The sequence below is a fragment of the Eschrichtius robustus genome, chromosome 21 (assembly GCF_028021215.1).
Source record: "Eschrichtius robustus isolate mEscRob2 chromosome 21, mEscRob2.pri, whole genome shotgun sequence".
Lineage (NCBI taxonomy): Eukaryota > Metazoa > Chordata > Mammalia > Artiodactyla > Eschrichtiidae > Eschrichtius > Eschrichtius robustus.
This window is the reverse complement of record NC_090844.1, coordinates 31,675,206-31,693,901: the sequence shown is the minus strand read 5'-3', so window position 1 is coordinate 31,693,901 and position 18,696 is coordinate 31,675,206. Positions and strand designations below refer to the sequence as shown.

The window sequence follows — 18,696 nt, the reverse complement described above, 5'->3', positions numbered from 1 at the left end:
ATCAGAATGGTTAGCACTACGGAGGCAATACCCTTCCATGTAACTCTACCAAACTCACTGTGAATTATGAGATTTTTCAACTCAGATGGTGGGAACACAAACTATTCCTGTTCCTATATGAGTACAAGAGATTGCTTCCTTTATTAATTTCTAATAATTTTTCTCTGGCTCAGGGAGTTTCTTCACTTGCATTCAGTGATTGGTACTCTGCAGAACACTCAAAGAGGACCCTCCACAGATCTCAGGAGCTCTCTGTGCACCTCCTTCCTTCTCTGGTATTCTGCCCTGAGAAGTGTAGCTGCCTTGGCATCCCCACACCCTATTACCTCAATTCAGGGAGACTTCTGGCTTTGCCTGGGTTTCCCTTGCTGTGCTACAGGATGGCAACTCTCCTCAGGCAGTAACAAGGGGCAATCACAGGTCTCACCTTTATTCCCTTCTCTCATAGATCACTATCCTGCCTAATAGTCAGTGTCTGAAAACCAGCATTTAATATATTTTGTCCAGATATTCATTTGTTTTGGGCAGGAGGGTAAATCCAGTCTGTTACTCTGTCTTCACCGGAATTGGAAGTGTGTCTTTATGGTTTGTAACTGCACTTTCATAGCTCTCTCTCCATCTCACATTCTGTTTGATTTCCTCAGATCACTCTCATTTCACCAATTCTTCCTTCTCTGTCCTGTTCTAGACTTTTGGATTCTATTCTTGCAAAAATCTCTATGGAGATTCTAAATATTCTCAAAGTTTTTTAATCATTTGTATTTCTTGGTGTGTGAACTCATTGTTTTGCTCTGGCTGTTGACATTATCTATTAGGGGTTTGTAATTGTACAAACCTCTTTACTCTTCAGTGTCTTTTCTTTTCAGTGTCTATGCTTTTCCCATGAGAATTCTGCATGCCCTGTGTTGAAGACATACACATGTCGGTGGTTTCATTTTTGCTGCTTTTAAAGCAAAAATATTTGGAACAACTGCTATGCATGGTGTTCAAGAAGTTGTAGGAGTGTGACTGGGGCCCTGAAAGTACATTTTTTGGAGGCTTGGGACTCTGCAGTGATGCATTTTCCCCCATCTATTCCTGTTGCATATCCCCCTTTCCCTGCTGCATTCCAAAGGCCACTGGTCAGAATTTTTACTATCCCTGTGTAATGGGTGGTACGGACATTCATGGCTCCCAGGTTAAATGGCTCCAGTTAAGGAGCTCACTTAGTTTCCTTGCATGCAAAGGCCTCATAACTTCTAAGGAATGGCTATTAAATCTCTAGTCCCAAAGTCATGTCACTGGTTTAGACACCCCTGCAATCATTCACTTTTATCTCCTGTTTACCCTTTGAACTCTCAGTTTCTTCATCTTTTTCTAGCACCAGGAGAATTCTTTTCTTGTTGTTAACCTCAGTTATGTATTAACTGTTTGTCTTATTTTTTTTCAGCACTCCTCTATGAGGAATGGAAAGGGGAATTGTCCCACCAGCTCATTCTGTCAGATTTTCTAGAAGTCAGTATGGGTTTTAACTTATAAAATGTAGCATTTCTTTATCAATGAATAAAAAGTTAAAAGTTGGGGTATAAAGGTCAGAATCAGGAATTCAGGGTCAAACCTATATTCTGTGTTTAGAAGTGATAAGGAAAAAGAAAATTTGTGCCTTCTTGATAATTTCTTTAGTACAAGTTTGAAATGCACTCTTTGTGGATGAGGTATATAAGTAAATAAAAATGTTATTTATTTGCATCTTTGTTCAGTGACCTTGGGCATTATTTTCTTTTTTGGTAACTTACCTTGTAAAAGAGATAATACTGCTTATAAAATGGCCTGACTTTTATTTATGCAGTTGGCAAGTGCTCTTAGGACTAACTTTGGACACTATTTTCCTTTTTTTTTTTTTTAATATCCAGATCAGAAGGCAGCACTCACAGAAATGCTAGCAGGTAGGTAAACTGGAAGGCATCTTAAGACACATGTTGAAAATTAAGAATGAATTAATAATTCACAATGTCTAGATACTGTTTGAACAGCTACATTTGGTAAAGTAATCCACTGAAAACCAGGCTACTAGTATATAGTAATTTAGTTTCTAGTAAATTAGTCTTTTATTCATTTAATAAATACTTATTGGAAGTCTACTCTGAGGAAACAAGGAATAAAATAGCTGACTCTAATAAAAGATAGGATATGTATAATTAGTAAAGAAAAAGGATGTATAGTGCCTGGAAATTACCCAACTTGGGTTATATTTATGTACTGCTTGGGTAAACAAACAAGCAAATGCTTGACATTTGATAGATGTACATGACAGAACTCATGTATAAATTTCTATAATAATTATGGGTTGATGAGAACTAATTACACTGACTTAGCTGTGCTTTTCTTTTAATCATTAATAAATAGCATATTGTCCCTGTTAATATTTCTTAACAATAAATTCAGTCCTTACTGTTTTATAACTGCTATACCAACATTCTATTCTATTACATTATCTAATGTAACTTTTCATCCCCTTACTTTCAACCTTTTATTTAATTTGGTCTCCTGAAAACAGCCTGCCAATGGAATTTTAAAATATGTAACCTCAAGAGTTTCTCAGTAGTTGAATTGAATATGTTTATATACTTATAATATGTTTGCTGATATGTTTAAACTAAATTCTACCATTTTGTTCTGTTTTTTTCTATTTATCATGCTTTTTCAGTATTTTCTCTACTTTCATGTATTCCATCATATTGATTGTGCTTTCATTGTTTTTTCTTTCCTTCTATCAGTTTGGTCATTATAGGTTCTAGTTATATTCTTTAGTGATATTCTTTAATTCTTTAGTTATTATATTATGATTTATTAAATTATTAAAATTAAATGTAGATAAAGTTACAATTTTAGATATGAAAGTACTTATAATCTTCTTCTAACAATTTATGGATCTTAGACCATTAAACCTTATACTCTTTTCTTCACTCTTCCATAGCATTATCATTTGGTTTTCAGTTACTCCTGAATTTTAACCTGATACAAATAAGTCATCATTATCATTATTACATTTAATCAAAACATACTAGGATCTCACTACATATTTGTAACTTATTTACTCACTATTCTTTTTTGAATTTAATTCCATTTTTTAATGTTCAATCTCCCTTTTGGTGAAGTACCTCTCTTAGAATTTCCATCAGTGAGTCTGTGTGTAGTAAACTATTTATCTTATCCACCTAAAATTATCTTTATTTTCACTCTTGAGTATGAGTTTATGTAGTATGGACTTCTATGCTGAGAGTTATTTTGCCTTCGCTATTTGAAGATATGTCAGTGTAGTGTGGCATTTACTACTGGTGATGATAAATCTTCTGGTAGTGTGTGGATTCATTTATTCCTTTATGATTAATATGAGTTTTACCTAGTCATTGTATTCCTATTGCTGCATAACAAACTACCACACACTCAGTGACTTAAACAACATTCATTTACTACGTGCAAGTTCTGTAAGTCAGAAATTCAGGTGGATTTGGCTGGGTTGTCACAAGTCTGACCTGAAGGCCTGAAGGCCAGGCTGGGATCATAGCTCATTTGGGTTGTAAGAAAAATCCAATTTCTTGCAGCTGTAGGTCTGAGGTATCTCTTTCCTTGTTGCCTGTCTGCTTGGAGCCCCTCTCTCTCCCAGAGGCCACCTGCATTGCTACTCATGTACCTCCCTTCACCTTTAAAGAAACAAGGGCAATGTAAGTCTTCCTAAGGCTTTGACTCTCTCTTAATTTCTTTCCTCTACCAGCAGGAGAAAACTCTACTTGTAAAGAGCTGACCTGATTGGGTCAGGCCCACCAAAATAATCTCTGTATTTTAAGGCCAACAGATTTGGAGCTTTAATTACATTTGCAAAATCTTTTCAGAGCAGTACTTTGAAAAGTGTTTGAATAACCAAGGAATGGAACCTTAGAATTCTGCCTAACATAGCCATTGTTAGAATTCTGCCTAACATAGCCTCTACATGTATTCTTTGTCCTTAGAGTTGTTATTTTGTTATAATGTATTCTGGTAGAGATTTTTTAAAAAATCATGAGCTGGACTCAATATTTTCTTTCAGTGTGAAGACTCATACCTTTCTTCAGTTCTGGAAAAGTTCTAGACTTTTTCTCTTCAAATACTGACTCTCCCCCATTCTAAATTTTCTGTGTCTAAATTGTTCCATGTTTCTTAACTTGACTTTTATGTATATTTTATATTCTGTTTAGTATTCTAGGTGATTTCCCTAAACAATTCAAAATCAACAATTCTTTTTTTTTCAGTTCTGTCATTTCTTTTTTTATTGAGGTATAGTTGATTTACAAAATTATACGTTTCAGGTATACAACATAGTGATTAATAATTTTTATAAAGATTATGCTACATTTATTGTTATTATAAAATATTGGCAATATTCCGTGTGCTGCACAATATACCCATGTAGCTTATATATTTTATACATAGTAGTTGATACCTCTTAATTGCCTATCCCTCTCTTGTCCCTTGCCCCCTTGCTATCTCCACTGGTAACCACTAGTTTGTTCTCTATATATGTGACTCTATTTTTGTTATATTCACTAGTTCATTTCATTTTTTATATTACACAAATAAGTGATAACATGCAGTATTTGTCTTTCCCTGACTTATTTCGTTAGCATAATACCTTCCAAGTCCATCCATATTGTTGCAAATGGCAAAATTTCTTTCCTTTTAATGGATGAGTAATATTCCATTGTGTGTAAATATACCACATCCTCTTTATCCATTCATCTGTTGATGAACACAAGTTTGCTGCCATATCTTGGCTATTGTAAATAATGCTGCTACAAGCATTGGGGTATGTGTATCTTTTCGAAGTAGTATTTTCATTTCTTCAATATATACTCAGGAGTGGAATTACTGGATCATGTGGTAGTTCTATTTTTAGTTTTTTGACGAACCTCATACTGTTTTCCACAGTGTTTGCACCAATTTACATTCCCACCAACAGTGTATGAGGGTTCCCTTTACTTCACATCCTCACTAACATTTGTTGTTTGTGGTCTTTTTGATGATAGCCATTCTCACAGATGTGAGATGATAGCTTGTTGTAGTTATGATTTGCATTTCTCTGCTGATTAGTGATGTTTAGCATCTTTCCATGTGTCTGTTAGCCTATGTATATCTTCTTTGGAAAAATTTCCATTCAAGTCTTCTGCACATTGTTTTAATCGGTTGTTTGGTTTTTTGATTTTGAGTTAGATGCACTATATATTTTGTATATTAACCCCTTTTTGGTCATATAACTTGCAAATATTTTCTCCCATTCAGTAGGTTGTCTTTTTGTTTTCTCAATGGTTTTATTTGCTCTGCAAAACCTTTTAAGTTTACTTAGGTCCCATTTGTTTATTTTTGCTTTTGTTTCCTTTGCCTTAGGAGACAGATCCAAAAAAATATTGCTACAATTTATGTCAAAGAGTGTTCTGTCTACATTCTCTTCTAGGAGTTTTATGGTTTCTGGTTTTAATTCATTTTGAGTTTATTTTTGTATATGGTGTAATAAAATGTTCTATCTCATTCTTTTAGATACAGATGTACAGTTTTCCCAGCACCACTTACTGACAAGACTGTCTTTTCTCCACTGTATATTCTTACCTCCTTTTTTGTAGATTAATTGACCATAAGTGTGTGGGTTTATTTCTGAGCTCTCTATTCTGTTCCATTGATCTACATGTCTGTTTTTGTGCCAGTACCAAACTATTTTGATTTCTGTAGCTTTGTAATATAGTCTGAAATTAGGGAGTGTGATACCTCCAGCTCTGTCCTTCCTTCTCAAGATTGTGTTGGCTATCAGTGGTCTTTTGTGTTTCCATACAAATTCTAGAATTATTTGTTCTAGTTCTGTGAAAAATGCCATTGGTATTTTGATAGGGATTGCATTGAATCTGTACATTGCCTTGGGTAATAGGATCATTTTAACAATATTAATTCTTCCAATCCAAGAACATAGTATATCTTTCCATCTGTTGTGTCATCTTCAGTTTCTTTTAACAGTGCCATAGTTTTCTGAGTACAGGTCTTTTGCCTCCTTAGGTAGGTTTCTTCCTAGGTATTTTCTTCTTTTTAATGGAATGGTAAATGGGATTGTTTCCTTAATTTCTCTTTATGATAGTTTGTTGCTAGTGTATAGAAATGCAACAGATTTCTGTATATTAATTTTGTGTCCGGCAACTTTACTGAATTCATTGATGAGAATTTTCTGTGTATAGTATCATTTCATCTGCAAAAAAGTGACAGTTTTACTTCTTCCTTTCCAACTTGGATTCCTTTTATTTCTTTTTCTTGTCTGATTGCTATGGCTAGGAATTCTGTTACTGTGTTGAACAAAAGTGGTGACAGCGGGCATCTTTGTCTTCTTCCTTTTCTTAAAGGAAATGCTTTCAGCTTTTCACCATTGAGTATGATGTTAGCTGTGGGCTTATCACATGTGGCCTTTATCATGTTGAGGTGTGTTCCCCCTATGCCCACTTTCTGGAGAGTTTTTATCAGAAATGAAAGTTGAATTTTGTACCCAGAATCTTTTTCTGCACCTATTGATATGATTATATGATTTTTATTCTTCAATTTGTTCATGTAGCATATCACATTGATTGAATTATGGATAACAAACCATGCTTGCATCCCTGGGATAAATCCCCCTTGATCATGGTGTATCATACTTTTAATGTATTGTTGGATTTTGTTTGCTAATATTTTGTCCTGGGTTTTTGCATCTGTGTTCATCAGTGATATTGGCCTGTAGTTTTCTTTTTCTTCCTTTCTTTCTTTCTTTCTTTCTTTCTTTCTTTCTTTCTTTCTTTCTTTCTTTCTTTCTTTCTTTCTTTCTTTCTCTCTCTCTCTCTCTCTCTCTCTCTCTCTTTCTTTCTTTCTTTCTTTCTTTCTTTCTTTCTTTCTTTCTTCGTTCCTTCCTTCTTTCCTTCCTTTCTTTTTACTGGTTTTGATATCATGAGGATGCTGGCCTTGTAGAATGAGTTTGGAAGCATTCCTTACTCTGCAATTTTTTGAAATAGTTTGAGAAGAATGGGTGTTAACTTTTCTCTAAATGTTTGGTCCAATTCACCTGTAAAACCGTCTGGTCCTGGACTTTTGTTTGCTGGGAGTTTTAAAATCACAGTTTCAATTTCATTACTGATTATTGATCCATTCACATTTTCTATTTCTTCTTGGTTCAGTCTTGGGAGATTGTACATTTCTAGGAGTTTGTCCATTTCTTCTAGGTTGTTGATTTTATTGACATATAGTTGTTCTTAGTAGTCTCTTATGATCCTTGTATTTCTGTGATGTCAGTTGTAACTTCTATTTCTGATTTTATTGATTTGGATTCTCTCTTTTTTTCTTGATGAGTCTGGCTAAAGTTTTTATCAATTTGGTGTGTATTTTCAAAGAACCAGCTCTTAGTTTCATTGATCTTTTCTATTTTTTTTTTTTCTGTCTCTATTTCATATATTTCTACTCTGATCTTTATGGTTCCTTTCCTTCTACTATTTGGGGTTTTGTTTGTTCTTCTTTTTCTAGTTCCTTTAAGTATAAGGTTAGGTTGTTTATTTGAGATTTTTCTTGTTTCCCTAGGTAAGCTTGTATAACTATAAACTTCCTTCTTAGAACTGCTTTTGTTGCATCCCATAGATTTTGGATGGTTGTGTTTTCATTTTCATTTGTTTCCAGGTATGTTTTTTTTAATCTTCTCTTTGATTTCTTCAGTGATCCATTGGATATTTAGTAGAATATTGTTTAGCCTCCACGCGTTTGTGTTTTCTGCAGTTTTTTTTTTCTTATAGTTGATTTCTAGTCTCGTAGCGCTGTGGTCCGAAAAGATGCTTGATATGATTTCAATGTTTCTTAAATTTACCGAGGCTTGTTTTGTAGCTTAGCATGAGCTCGGTCCTGGAGAATTTTCCTTGCACACCTGAAAAGAATGTGTATTCTTCAGCTTTTGGATGGAATGTTCTATATATATATCTATTAAGTTGATCTGTTGTAATATGTCATTTAATATTTCCTTATTGATTTTCTGTCTAGATGATCTGTTCATTGATCTAAGTAGGGTGTTAAAATTCCCTACTATTGTTGTGTTACTCTCGATTTCTCCATTTATTTTTGTTGAAATTTGCTTCAATTATTTGGGTGCTCCTATGTTGGGTGCATATATATTTACAATTGTTATATCTTCTTGGATTGAACCCTTGATTGTTATATCATATTCTTCTTTGTCTCTTCTAACAGTCTTTGCTTTAAAGTCTATTTTATCTAATATAAGTAATGCTACCCAAACTTTCTTTTAATTTTCTTTTACATGGAATACCTTTTCCATCCCCTCACTTCCAGTCTTTGTGTGTCTTTAGCACTGAATAAGTCTCTTGTAGGCAGCATATATATGGGTTTATTTTTGTATCCATTCAGCCACTCTATGTATTTTGGTTGGAACATTTAGTCCATTTTCATTTAAGTAATTATTAATATGTGCATACTTATTAATAAATATGTACTTATTAATATGTATGTACATACATACATATTCCCTTGCGTGTAACTTGTTGCTTTTCCCATGCTGCTTTTTATACTCTCTCTTTATCTTTAATTTTTGCCATTTTAATTATAATGTGTCTTGTGTTCCTCTTTGGGTTTATCCTTTTGGGGACACTCTGATTCCTGGATTTGTATTTCTGTTTCCTTATAGTCATCTATTAGGACATATTGTACAATACAGGGAAAAAATCCAATATTTTATAATAACTATAAATAGAGTATAGCCTTTAAAAATTATGAATCACTATACTGTACACCTGTAACTTATAAAATATTGTATATCAACTATACCTAAATTTTAAAAAAATTTTAGGGCTTCCCTGGTGGCGCAGTGGTTAAGAATCTGCCTGCCAGTGCAGGGGACACGGGTTCGAGCCCTGGTCCAGGAAGATCCCACATGCCACGGAGCAACTAAGCCCATGCGCCACAACTACTGAGCCTGCGCTCTAGAGCTCGCAAGCCACAACTACTGAAGCCCGTGTGCCTAGAGCCCATGCTCCACAACAAGAGAAGCCACAGCAATGAGAAACCCATGCACCACAACGAAGAGTAGCCCCCGCTCGCCACAACTAGAGAAAACCCACGCACAGCAACAGACCCAACGCAGCCAAAAAAATTAATTAATTAATTTAAAAAAATTTTTTTAAAAAGGAGAAAGGAAAGAAAAAGCAAGTACTTGCAACCCAATGATTAAGACTACAGTTATCTATCCTGTTGTGGGGTTAATGATTTTTTGTTAACCTTTAAGGACTGATGTTTTATTTCAAAAAAATTTTTTTAATGAGGTTCTTTTTGACGTAATTGAACAGCATCAGGGAAAGAGTATGCCAAAGCAACTTATTCCTTTTTTTCTTCCCTTTGAACTTATTTATTTTTAGACTATTAAAATGACCAAACCAGGATAAGACACCCAATAAATCTTTATATCATTATGGCTTGGTTTTGATTGCCATTCTCATAAAGCTGCACATAACTGTGACATTTATTTCTTTTTAAGAGAACTTGTAGTCTAGCCAGAATGATCTTTGAAAAATGCAAATTTAAACTCCTGATGAATTACTTTATCTAGATGTTTGATCATCAATGGATGTTATCATAAAAAGACAAACAACCAGATATTACGTCCCTTCCACTGGAAGTGCACAATACCACCTAAGAAAGATTCTTACCAAAAGAAGTAGTTGACTCTCTTTATGATTCTGTATGTAATCACCAATGTATAGCTAATATAGAGGTCACGTAACTGTCAGCTGGGCCTTTTGGAATGCTTGCTCTTGCATTCCTCTATCTTGGAACCCAGCTGCCATGCTGCAAGATGCTCCAGTACATGGAGAAGCTACATGCAGGCACTTTGGGTGACAGCTCCAACTGAGCTCCCAGCTGATAGTTGTCATTAGTTGACAGCATGTAAACATCCACCTATCTTAGATATCCATCTGACACATGACTACAACTTCATGAGAGACCCCAAATGAGAACTACTCAGCTGATCCCAGTCAACTCACCGAACCAAGAGAGTTAATAAATGTTTTGAGGTACTAAGTTTTGGAATGAGTTTTTAAGTAGTCTTATGGACTGAATGTCTCCCCTTCCCAAATTCACATGTTAAAACCCTATCCCCCAATCTGATGGTATTAGGAGTTGGGGCATTTGGGCTGAAATTAGGTTTAGATGAGGTCATGAAAGCGGGGTCCCCATGACAGGATTAGTGTTCTTATAAGACAAGGAAGAGAGACCAGAGCTCCTTCTCTCTCTGCACCATGTGAAGACACAGCAAGAAAGCAGCCACCTGCAAGCCAGGAAATAGGTTCTCGCCAGGAACCAAATTTGCTGACACCTTGATCTTGGACTTCCCAGCCTCCTGAATTTTAAGAAACAGATGTCTGCTGTTTAAGCACCCAGTCTGTAATTCCTGTACCTGGATGTCTACTTCCTTTCCCAGGTTAGGGAAGTTTTCAGCTACTGTGTCTTCAAATATGTTCTCTGCCCATTTCTCTCTGTCTTCTCCTGGGACTTCTATCATGAGAATGTCAGTATGCTTGATGTTGTCCTGAAGGTCTCTTAAACTGTTCTCATTTCTTTTTTTTTTTTTTTTTATGTTCAGCATCAGTGATTTCCACTACTCTTTCTTCCAGTTCCCTGATCTATTCCTCTGTATCATTTAGTCTACTATTGATTCCTTCTAGTGTATTTTTCATTTCAGTTATTATATTCTTCATCTCTGTTTGGTTGTTCTTTATATTTTCCAGACTCTTTGTTAAAAACTTCTAACTTCTTATTCTGTTCATCCATTCTTCTCCTGAGTTCTTTGATCCTCTTTCTGATCATTACCTTAAATTCTTTCCTGGGTAGATTGCCTATATCCATTTCACTTAGTTCTTCTGAGTTTTATCTTTGTCCTTTGTTTGGAACTTGCTCCTCTGTTGCCTCATTTCACCTAACTTGCTATTTTGATTTCCATGTATCTGGTATGTTGATTATGTTTCCCAATCTTGAAGAAGTGACCTTTTGTAGGAGATGTCCTATGTATCCCAGCAGCACACTCCCTGTTCGTTACCGGAGCTATATGCTCTAGGGGTGCTCCCTATGTGGGCTGTGTGTGTCCTTCTGTTGTGGCAGGCTGGCTACAGTAAGTGGTTTTATAGGCTTGGCTGGTCCCTGGTCTGGTTGGTTGCCAGGCCTCGCCTTGTGTGGAAGCTGTGGGCTGTTGGTTGGCAGGGCTGGGTCGCAAGACAGCTGGATGTGAAACCCTGCAGGGGTCCGAGGCTAGTGCTGGCTCACTGGTGGGTGGAGTTGGGGTCTAGGAGATCCTGGAGATGTTGCTAACCCCCCAGTGAGTGAAGCCCATTCCTGGGGCTAGTGTTGGCCCACTGACAAAGCTAATCTTGGGGTCTGCCTACAGTGCCCAGGGGTCCCAAGGCTGGTGTCAGACCACTGGTGGGTGGGGCTAGATCCTGACACAGCTGGCTGCAGGGCCCAGTGTGTCCTGAAGCTTGTATTTGCCTTCTAGTGGGGGGGGGGGCACAGGCTATGGGGCTGCACTTGTCCTGGGCCTGGTGTCCACCTGCTGGTGGGTGAGCCTGGTCCTGAGTCTAGAGCAGGCTCTCTAGTGGGTGGGATTATGGATTCTGGGGCTGGTGCCTGCCTACTTAGGAGTCGAGCTGGGTCCCAGGGTCTCTGGCTGCAGAACCATGGGGGTCCTGGGTCTAGTGCCTGTGCACTGCTGTTTGGGGCCTGGCCCTGCACGCTCTGGTGGGCAGGGCCATAACCAGGGGCGGCCGTGGGCTCAGGGGGTCTTAAGGCAGCCTGTCTGCTGGTGGGTGAGGCTGTGTCCCTGCCCAATTATTTCCTTGCCCTGAGCTGTCCCAGTACTGGTGCCTGTAGGATGTTGGGCGGGCATGGGACTAGTCCTGGGGCTAATAGGCTAGAAAGAGGATTCCAGAATGGTACTTGCCAGTACTGGTGTCCACGAGGTAGAACGAGCTCCCCAAAATGGCTGCCGTCAGTGTCTGTGTCACCAGGGTGAACTCCGGTTGCCTCCTGCCTCTCCGGGAGACTCTCCAAGATCAGCAGGTGGGTCTGACCCAGGCTCCATTCAACTCACCGCTTCTGCCCTGTGTCCTGGAGCGTGTGAGATTGTGTGTGTGCCCTTTAAGAATGGAGTCTATTTTCCACAGCCCTCTGGTCTCCCGAAAGTGAACCCCATTAGCCTTCAGCAAATGTTCTGGGGACTCATCTTCCCAGCACAGGACTCCTGGGCTGGGCATCCTGATGTGGGGCACCTCACACCTTGGGGAGGACCTGTGCAACTGTAATTATTTTCCCATTGTGGATCACCCATCCGGGACGTATGGGTCTTGACTATATTATGACTCTGCCACTCCTACCCATTTCGTGTGGTTCCTTCTTTATATATTTAGTTGTAGATCTTTTCATGTAGGTTCTGGTGTTTTTCATCTATGGTTGTTCTGCAAATAGTTGTGATTTTGGTGTGAGAGAAGTTGAGCTCAATATCTTTATTCTGCCATCTTGGCCGGTCTCATTCTGTCATTACTTGTTTAATGAATTTTGTTCCTTTACTGATCTCTATGGAAATCCTAAACATTCTTTTTTTTGAAGTTTTTCCTGTTACCTATAATTGTTAGTGTATGAATTCATTAGTTTACTCTGTAAGAGGTGGACATTACCTCTTACTGGCTTTTTTATTTGATTGTAAGGCCATGTTAAGCAGCAATGATTGTCTCATGAGAATTCTGCATATCGTGCTTTGTAGACTCCTCCTTGTCAAGATTATTTTGTTTTACTCTCCTAAGTCATAAACTTTTTAAAAGAGCTTTTAATTTTATATTGGCGTATAGCCGATTAACAGTGTTGTGATAGGTTCAGGTGCACAGCAAAGCGACTCAGCCATACATATACATGTATCCATTCTCCCTCAGACTCCCCTCCCAGTCATAAACTTTTGAGGTGTTTGTTACACATGGAGATCTAGAATTCATAGGAAACATGAATTAGTATCCTGAACCTGTACAGTAAAGGCTTAAGATTCCTCTTTCTGTGTGTGATGTTTTTTCCCATCCATATCCCTAAAGCATTTTAAGCACCTAAGATTCCTGTGTCTCTAGGTGATCCTTTTCCATCTATACTTCTGAAGCAATCTCCCTGCAGCATCTCTAAGACTCATGATAATACTGTCTCCACTTAGTGGGTGGTATGGCCTTTCATGGCTTCCAAGGTTAGAGGAGGTGGTCAGCTCCAGTTTTCCAGGTGGGCTCCACTCCCTAACTGATTCCCCGACCTCTAGGGTCATTCAGCTTTAGTTCCTATTTACCTTTCGTGCTTCCTATATCCTCTCTTTTTTTCAGACTATCATTAGAAATGTCGCTTCCTTCCCTTAAATTTTCATTAGCATTTTGTGTTATTTTTTTTCACTATTTCTCTGTGTGTCAAATAGGAGGTGGAAATTACCCTGTCAGCCCAGTCTGCCTGATTGTTTAGAAGTCAGTGAGGGTTTTAAATCACCACCTACAGTAATTTGTTTACTAGTGGGTAAAACATTAGGTTAGAACCTAAAGCCCAGAATCAGGCATTCAAAATCAAGCATATATTCTGAGCTGGGAAGCGACAAGTCTGTTTTCTTTCTCCTCTATTTGAGAATTTGACATTTATATTCTCTATGGACATGGTATATTGGTAAATAAGAATGTTACTTATTTGCATACTGTAACTTAGTAATCCTTTGAAATGATGCATTAGTGGTGATTAGTGGTATAAAAGAGTTAATACAGGTTACAAAATGGTCTGATACTCATTTGTTATGGAGGCACACTTTTTTTAAAGTATTAACTTAGAAGCATTATTTTCACTTGCATTTTAGGTCCACATCAGAAAGTAGTAGCCAAACAGATACTGTCAGGTAAGTAAATTAGAAAGGATTTCTTAAAATAAGTATGTGTTAAAAAATAAGATGAACAAATTGATAATCAACAAGTAATTGCTAAGTATTAATTGAGCAGCAACAATTGATAAGGTACTACACACAAAAAAATTCCTCTTAGTATTTGCTAACTTAAGTAGTGAGTATTTGTCCAAATAAATCAATGTCTTCTTTTCTTCAGTTTGTTAATGTATGTTGGGAGTTTATTCTGGAGAAACAAAGGAATAAATGATTGGTGAAATGTTTATGGTGCTAACTCATAAATGGGGAAGTTTACTTCTTTAACTGGGGACTCTAGAAGTCCAATATGTATGCTCATGAACAACTGAATGAGGGCTTACCCTGGTCACGTAGGGAAAATCTGCTGAAGAAAAAGATTGTAAAGGAGTAACAATTCTGTGTGTTCCATAGCCTTTCAGGATTACAAAGTAGTTTTAATTAGGTCTCCTTCCATTTCCTGAAAGCTGGATATGTCTGTATAATAATACAATAATTGTTTAGTTTTCTACATCCAACAATTTTGGATGGTGTTATTCTACCTAGGTCCCTCCAAAGTACACTTAGCAGACACACCCAAATCTACAGAGTAAGCTGTCTAGGCTGCACAACAGGGTTGTTTAATTTCTTTTATTCCAGAAGAGGTCTTCCTCTTCCATTACAATGCCTGCTTTTCTTATCCTTTATCTCTCTTTTGACATTATGATCTTCTCCTTTTAGTGACACTTATGGAGACATGAGTTACTCTCACCAAGCTAAAAAAATTGATTTTCATTATATATCCTCTCAGTATCAGGGAGTTATCTTATGGTCCTCAAACACAGTTACTTTTTCCTCACCTTGGACATATGTCTTATTATACTCTGTTACCATAGAGGATGGCACTGTATAGCCAGCATGTAGCAGAGTTCTTGGTTTATGGTAAGTGCTTAATAAATATTTGTTGAATGAATGCATGATTACTTAATCTTTTCCACACACAGGCAACCAGACCAAAAAAAATCCACAAACACAAAGGTACATAGACAAATACACACACACACACAATCTATGTATCTATAATGTTATAACTGCCCCCATTTCTCCCTCTCTTATTATATTATCTCTCATCCTGAAACCTTGTCAACATAATTCATCTCTCCTAGGATATTAATTCACCTACATTGGGTGAGGGATGAATAGAATTACCCATAGGTAAATGCACATTTCAACTAGAGTAGTATAATTTGGAATGTTAATCCACTGGTCTAGCCTTCAGGCTTGGTATACACCAGGGAAACATTTTTAGGATAATTTTATTCATTTATATTTAAAGAATGTCACTTGACTCTACTGCTATGTTTTACTAACATAACATCCACTATAGTTTTCAGGTCATTTATTTTTGGAATAATCTTTTTCTGGAAGAAAGTCAGTGGGAAAGACTGTTGAGGTCAAAGAAGGCAGGGAGGTGGGATGAATCCTGGTATATGTTATATTAGTACTACTTTAGGTCTAATTAATTTTTTAAATATCTAAAATTCAATATTTTCAGTCTTCTTCTAAACAACCGAAGGATATTAGATCACCTACACAACTCCCCCTCCATTTGTCAGTTATTATTATTATTATCATTTTATATTAAATGAATACTTACTAGGGTTTAACAACATATTTACCAATTGCTTTGGTCACTATTCATTCTTTTTTTTAAATGGTATTTAACCCTGTATTTTATTTTATTTATTTATTTTAGTTTTTTGGCCGCACTGCATGGCTTGCGGGATCTTAGATCCCCATCCAGGGACTGAACCTGGGCCGCAGCAGTGAAAACACTGAGTCCTAACCACTGGACTGCCAGGGAACTCCCACTATTCATTCTTGAGTCCGTTTTTTTTTTTGTTCATTTTGATTTCAGCTTCCTTTTTCCTGAAGTATAACCCTTTTAGTTTTAGTTAGTTTCTGTGATTATAAGCATTTGATGTTAAATGTCTGAACATGTCTTTTTCACACTCATCTTTGAAAGGCAACTTAGACGGTTACAGACGTGTGGTTGGGAGTCACCTTCCACAGCTCTTTTAAAGTATTGTGTTGCTGTAATGTGACATTTCCTGGCATTGATGAGACCTCAGTTGACAGTCTGATTAACTTACTTATTCCCTTTCAATTAATGTGTTTACTCTAAGTGACTTCTAAGATTTCCTCTTTGTCTTGTTATTTTATTATGATATGTTCTGATATAATTTGTTTTTATTTACGCTGCTCTGGATTCCATATAGTCTTTAGATACCAGCATTCAGGTCATTAATTCTGGGAAAACAATCAGTCATTATCTCTTTAGTTATCGCCTCTTTTCCATTCTTTATCTTTTCTACATCTGAAATGACTATATTTGGGAGAGTCTTCTCACTTTATCCTCCATAGTTGTTAACCGGGCTGTTCATATGCTATGCTTTTTCATGTCTCTCTCTGGCACTGATTTCCTCATATTAGTTTCCAAATCACCCATTCTCTTAACAGCTATCCTTTTCTTGCCTTACTTCTGACTGAAACTCTGTGGAGATCCTAAACGTTTCTATTAAAGGTTTTTTATATTATCCATCGATCTCAATATGTGAATTTTTTGTTCTGCTGTGCTGTGCCTGTGGGCACTTAACACACAGTTGTTTGTAATTTAGACTTGTAAGCTCATCCTCAGGGGCAATGATTGTTCTCATGAGAACTCTGCACACCCCGAGTTGTAGAGGCATACGTTAGGAAGAGGGAAATGTTTCAGCTTTCCCTGCCTTGGGGCATGAATGTTTTAATATTTTCTATGCTTGCTAGTTCATATTTGTGGGTAATGAAATTGAGGAATTGTGGTCCTGCCTCTATAGATGGTGGAGGTCTGGGGTCCTGCATCTCTAGGTGATCCCTTTCCATCCACATGGCTGAGACAATTTGCCTATTGCATTCCCAGTGGCCATACCTTTTGTTAACTCCATTCAAGACTACCAGGCTTGGGCTTCACTCTAGCTTTCTAACATCTAAATATCTGTACCCTAAACTCCTACCAAGCTAGGGTTATTAAAATCATATCCCTTAGGGTACAAGTAATTCAGAGTCCCTTGTAGTCATTCAGCTTTTGCTCCTGTTTTCTTTCTGAATTTCTCGTTTCTTCATTTTTTACTGACAGACAAAGAGCCTTTTCTGGCTGTCAGTCTCAGTTCGGTATGAAATTTTTGCGCTATTATCTTCAGCTTTTCTGCAGAGTAGAAACGGGAAACTTTCCTTGTGGAATAGAAAGGGGAACTTATTCTGTCAGTTAAGTCTGCTAGTTTGCCCAGAAGTAAATGTGAATGTTAATTTGCAAAATGTGGCAATTTACTTGTCAACAAATAAAAAGCTAACTTGTAACTGGAAGGCCAAATTTAGGCATTCAGAATCAAACTTATATACTGTGCTTAGAGGTGATAAAGAAAAAAATGCATCTCTGCTGTCTTGATATGTTTCCCCACTGGAGGATTTAAATTTTGCACTATGTGTTGCACTTGGTGTTGGGTAAATAAGATTGCTACTTATTTTCCTGCTCCAGGTGTTAAAAGAGTTAGTTTTGGTATGAAATGGCTAGATCTTCATTCTTAAAGTAGGCAGGTTTCTTAGTATTAACTTTTGGACATTTTTATTTTTATTTAGGTCGAGTTCAGAAAGTAGTGCCCAAACAAATACCAGCATGTAAGTGACATAAGAAATGTTTCTTATTAAGTAAGTATATGTTGAAAATAAGAATGAACAAAAAATTGTTTAATATTTTTTGAGCAGCCACAATTGATAAAGTACTACACTAAAAGCAACTTATTAATATTTTCCATTCTGGGAATGAGTATTAATTAACTCAGTCTTTTCTTCAGTTTATTAAATTTTTATTGTTTGCCTACTCTTTTGATACATAGGGAAAAGCTAGTTGTCTTAATGAGAGACAAGATGTTTATAATTATTTTGTGAAACTAACTCATAGAGCATTTTTGCATGTTTTATGATGAAATACAAAGGGAAATATTACTGTTTTGTTTAGATTACATTTATACCCACAAACTCAATATGAACAATTGAGTGAATTGTTACCCCAATCAGGAGGAGTTTATCTAAGAGACAGTTATAATAAACACACTAAAATTCTACATTTTCCACATTCCCCACCTCAGTCCCACAGCCCTCAATTGTGTTAATAAGGGTTCTCTGAGTTTTCAGTTTCCCATGTGGCCTTGTGATCCTTCTGAAGTCATCTAATATATACTGATTTGCTAATCTTCTTTTCTCCCTTGTAGAGTTTTAGTTTTCTTGTCCCGCCCGGCGTTTTTCCTTAAAGTGTCTTCTTTTAGTTACATTCAATCCACTGATATTCCAGAATATCCTTCATACCCACAGATTAAGTTTTCAGGCTACACCCCACCACGTTATATAGTTTCTGTCGTCCCTGATGAAGTCACCCCCTCCATTTGGGAAGCTATTGGCATTTCTCTATCCTTTATTCTGTTGTTTTTGTATGTTTCCTAACATAATTACCTTTTTATAGATATTATTTTCTCCAAACGAAGGATGAAGGAAAAAGCTGATTTTCTTTATTACCTCCACTCTGTCACCATTACCAAGGGATTTGTGATATAGTGCTCAAACACTCTAATACTTCCAAACTTCTGTTTACCTAAATAAAGCATTACTTTGCGATACTCTCTGAAATTGCTTGAGGATAA

General features: G+C 36.9%; 1 protein-coding gene across 1 annotated transcript in view; it reads left to right on the top strand.

The window, feature by feature from the left end:
- The window catches only part of ADAM32 (ADAM metallopeptidase domain 32), a 200,221-nt gene extending 182,536 nt beyond the window's left edge, over nt 1–17,685 (top strand). Inside the window, exons 20-22 of the mRNA XM_068531996.1 lie at nt 1,893–1,925; nt 13,928–13,966; nt 17,639–17,685. Of these exons, the coding sequence (XP_068388097.1) occupies nt 1,893–1,925; nt 13,928–13,966; nt 17,639–17,685 (119 nt within the window). The remainder of the gene's footprint in view (nt 1–1,892; nt 1,926–13,927; nt 13,967–17,638) is intronic.
- The last annotated feature ends 1,011 nt before the right edge of the window (nt 17,686–18,696 follow it).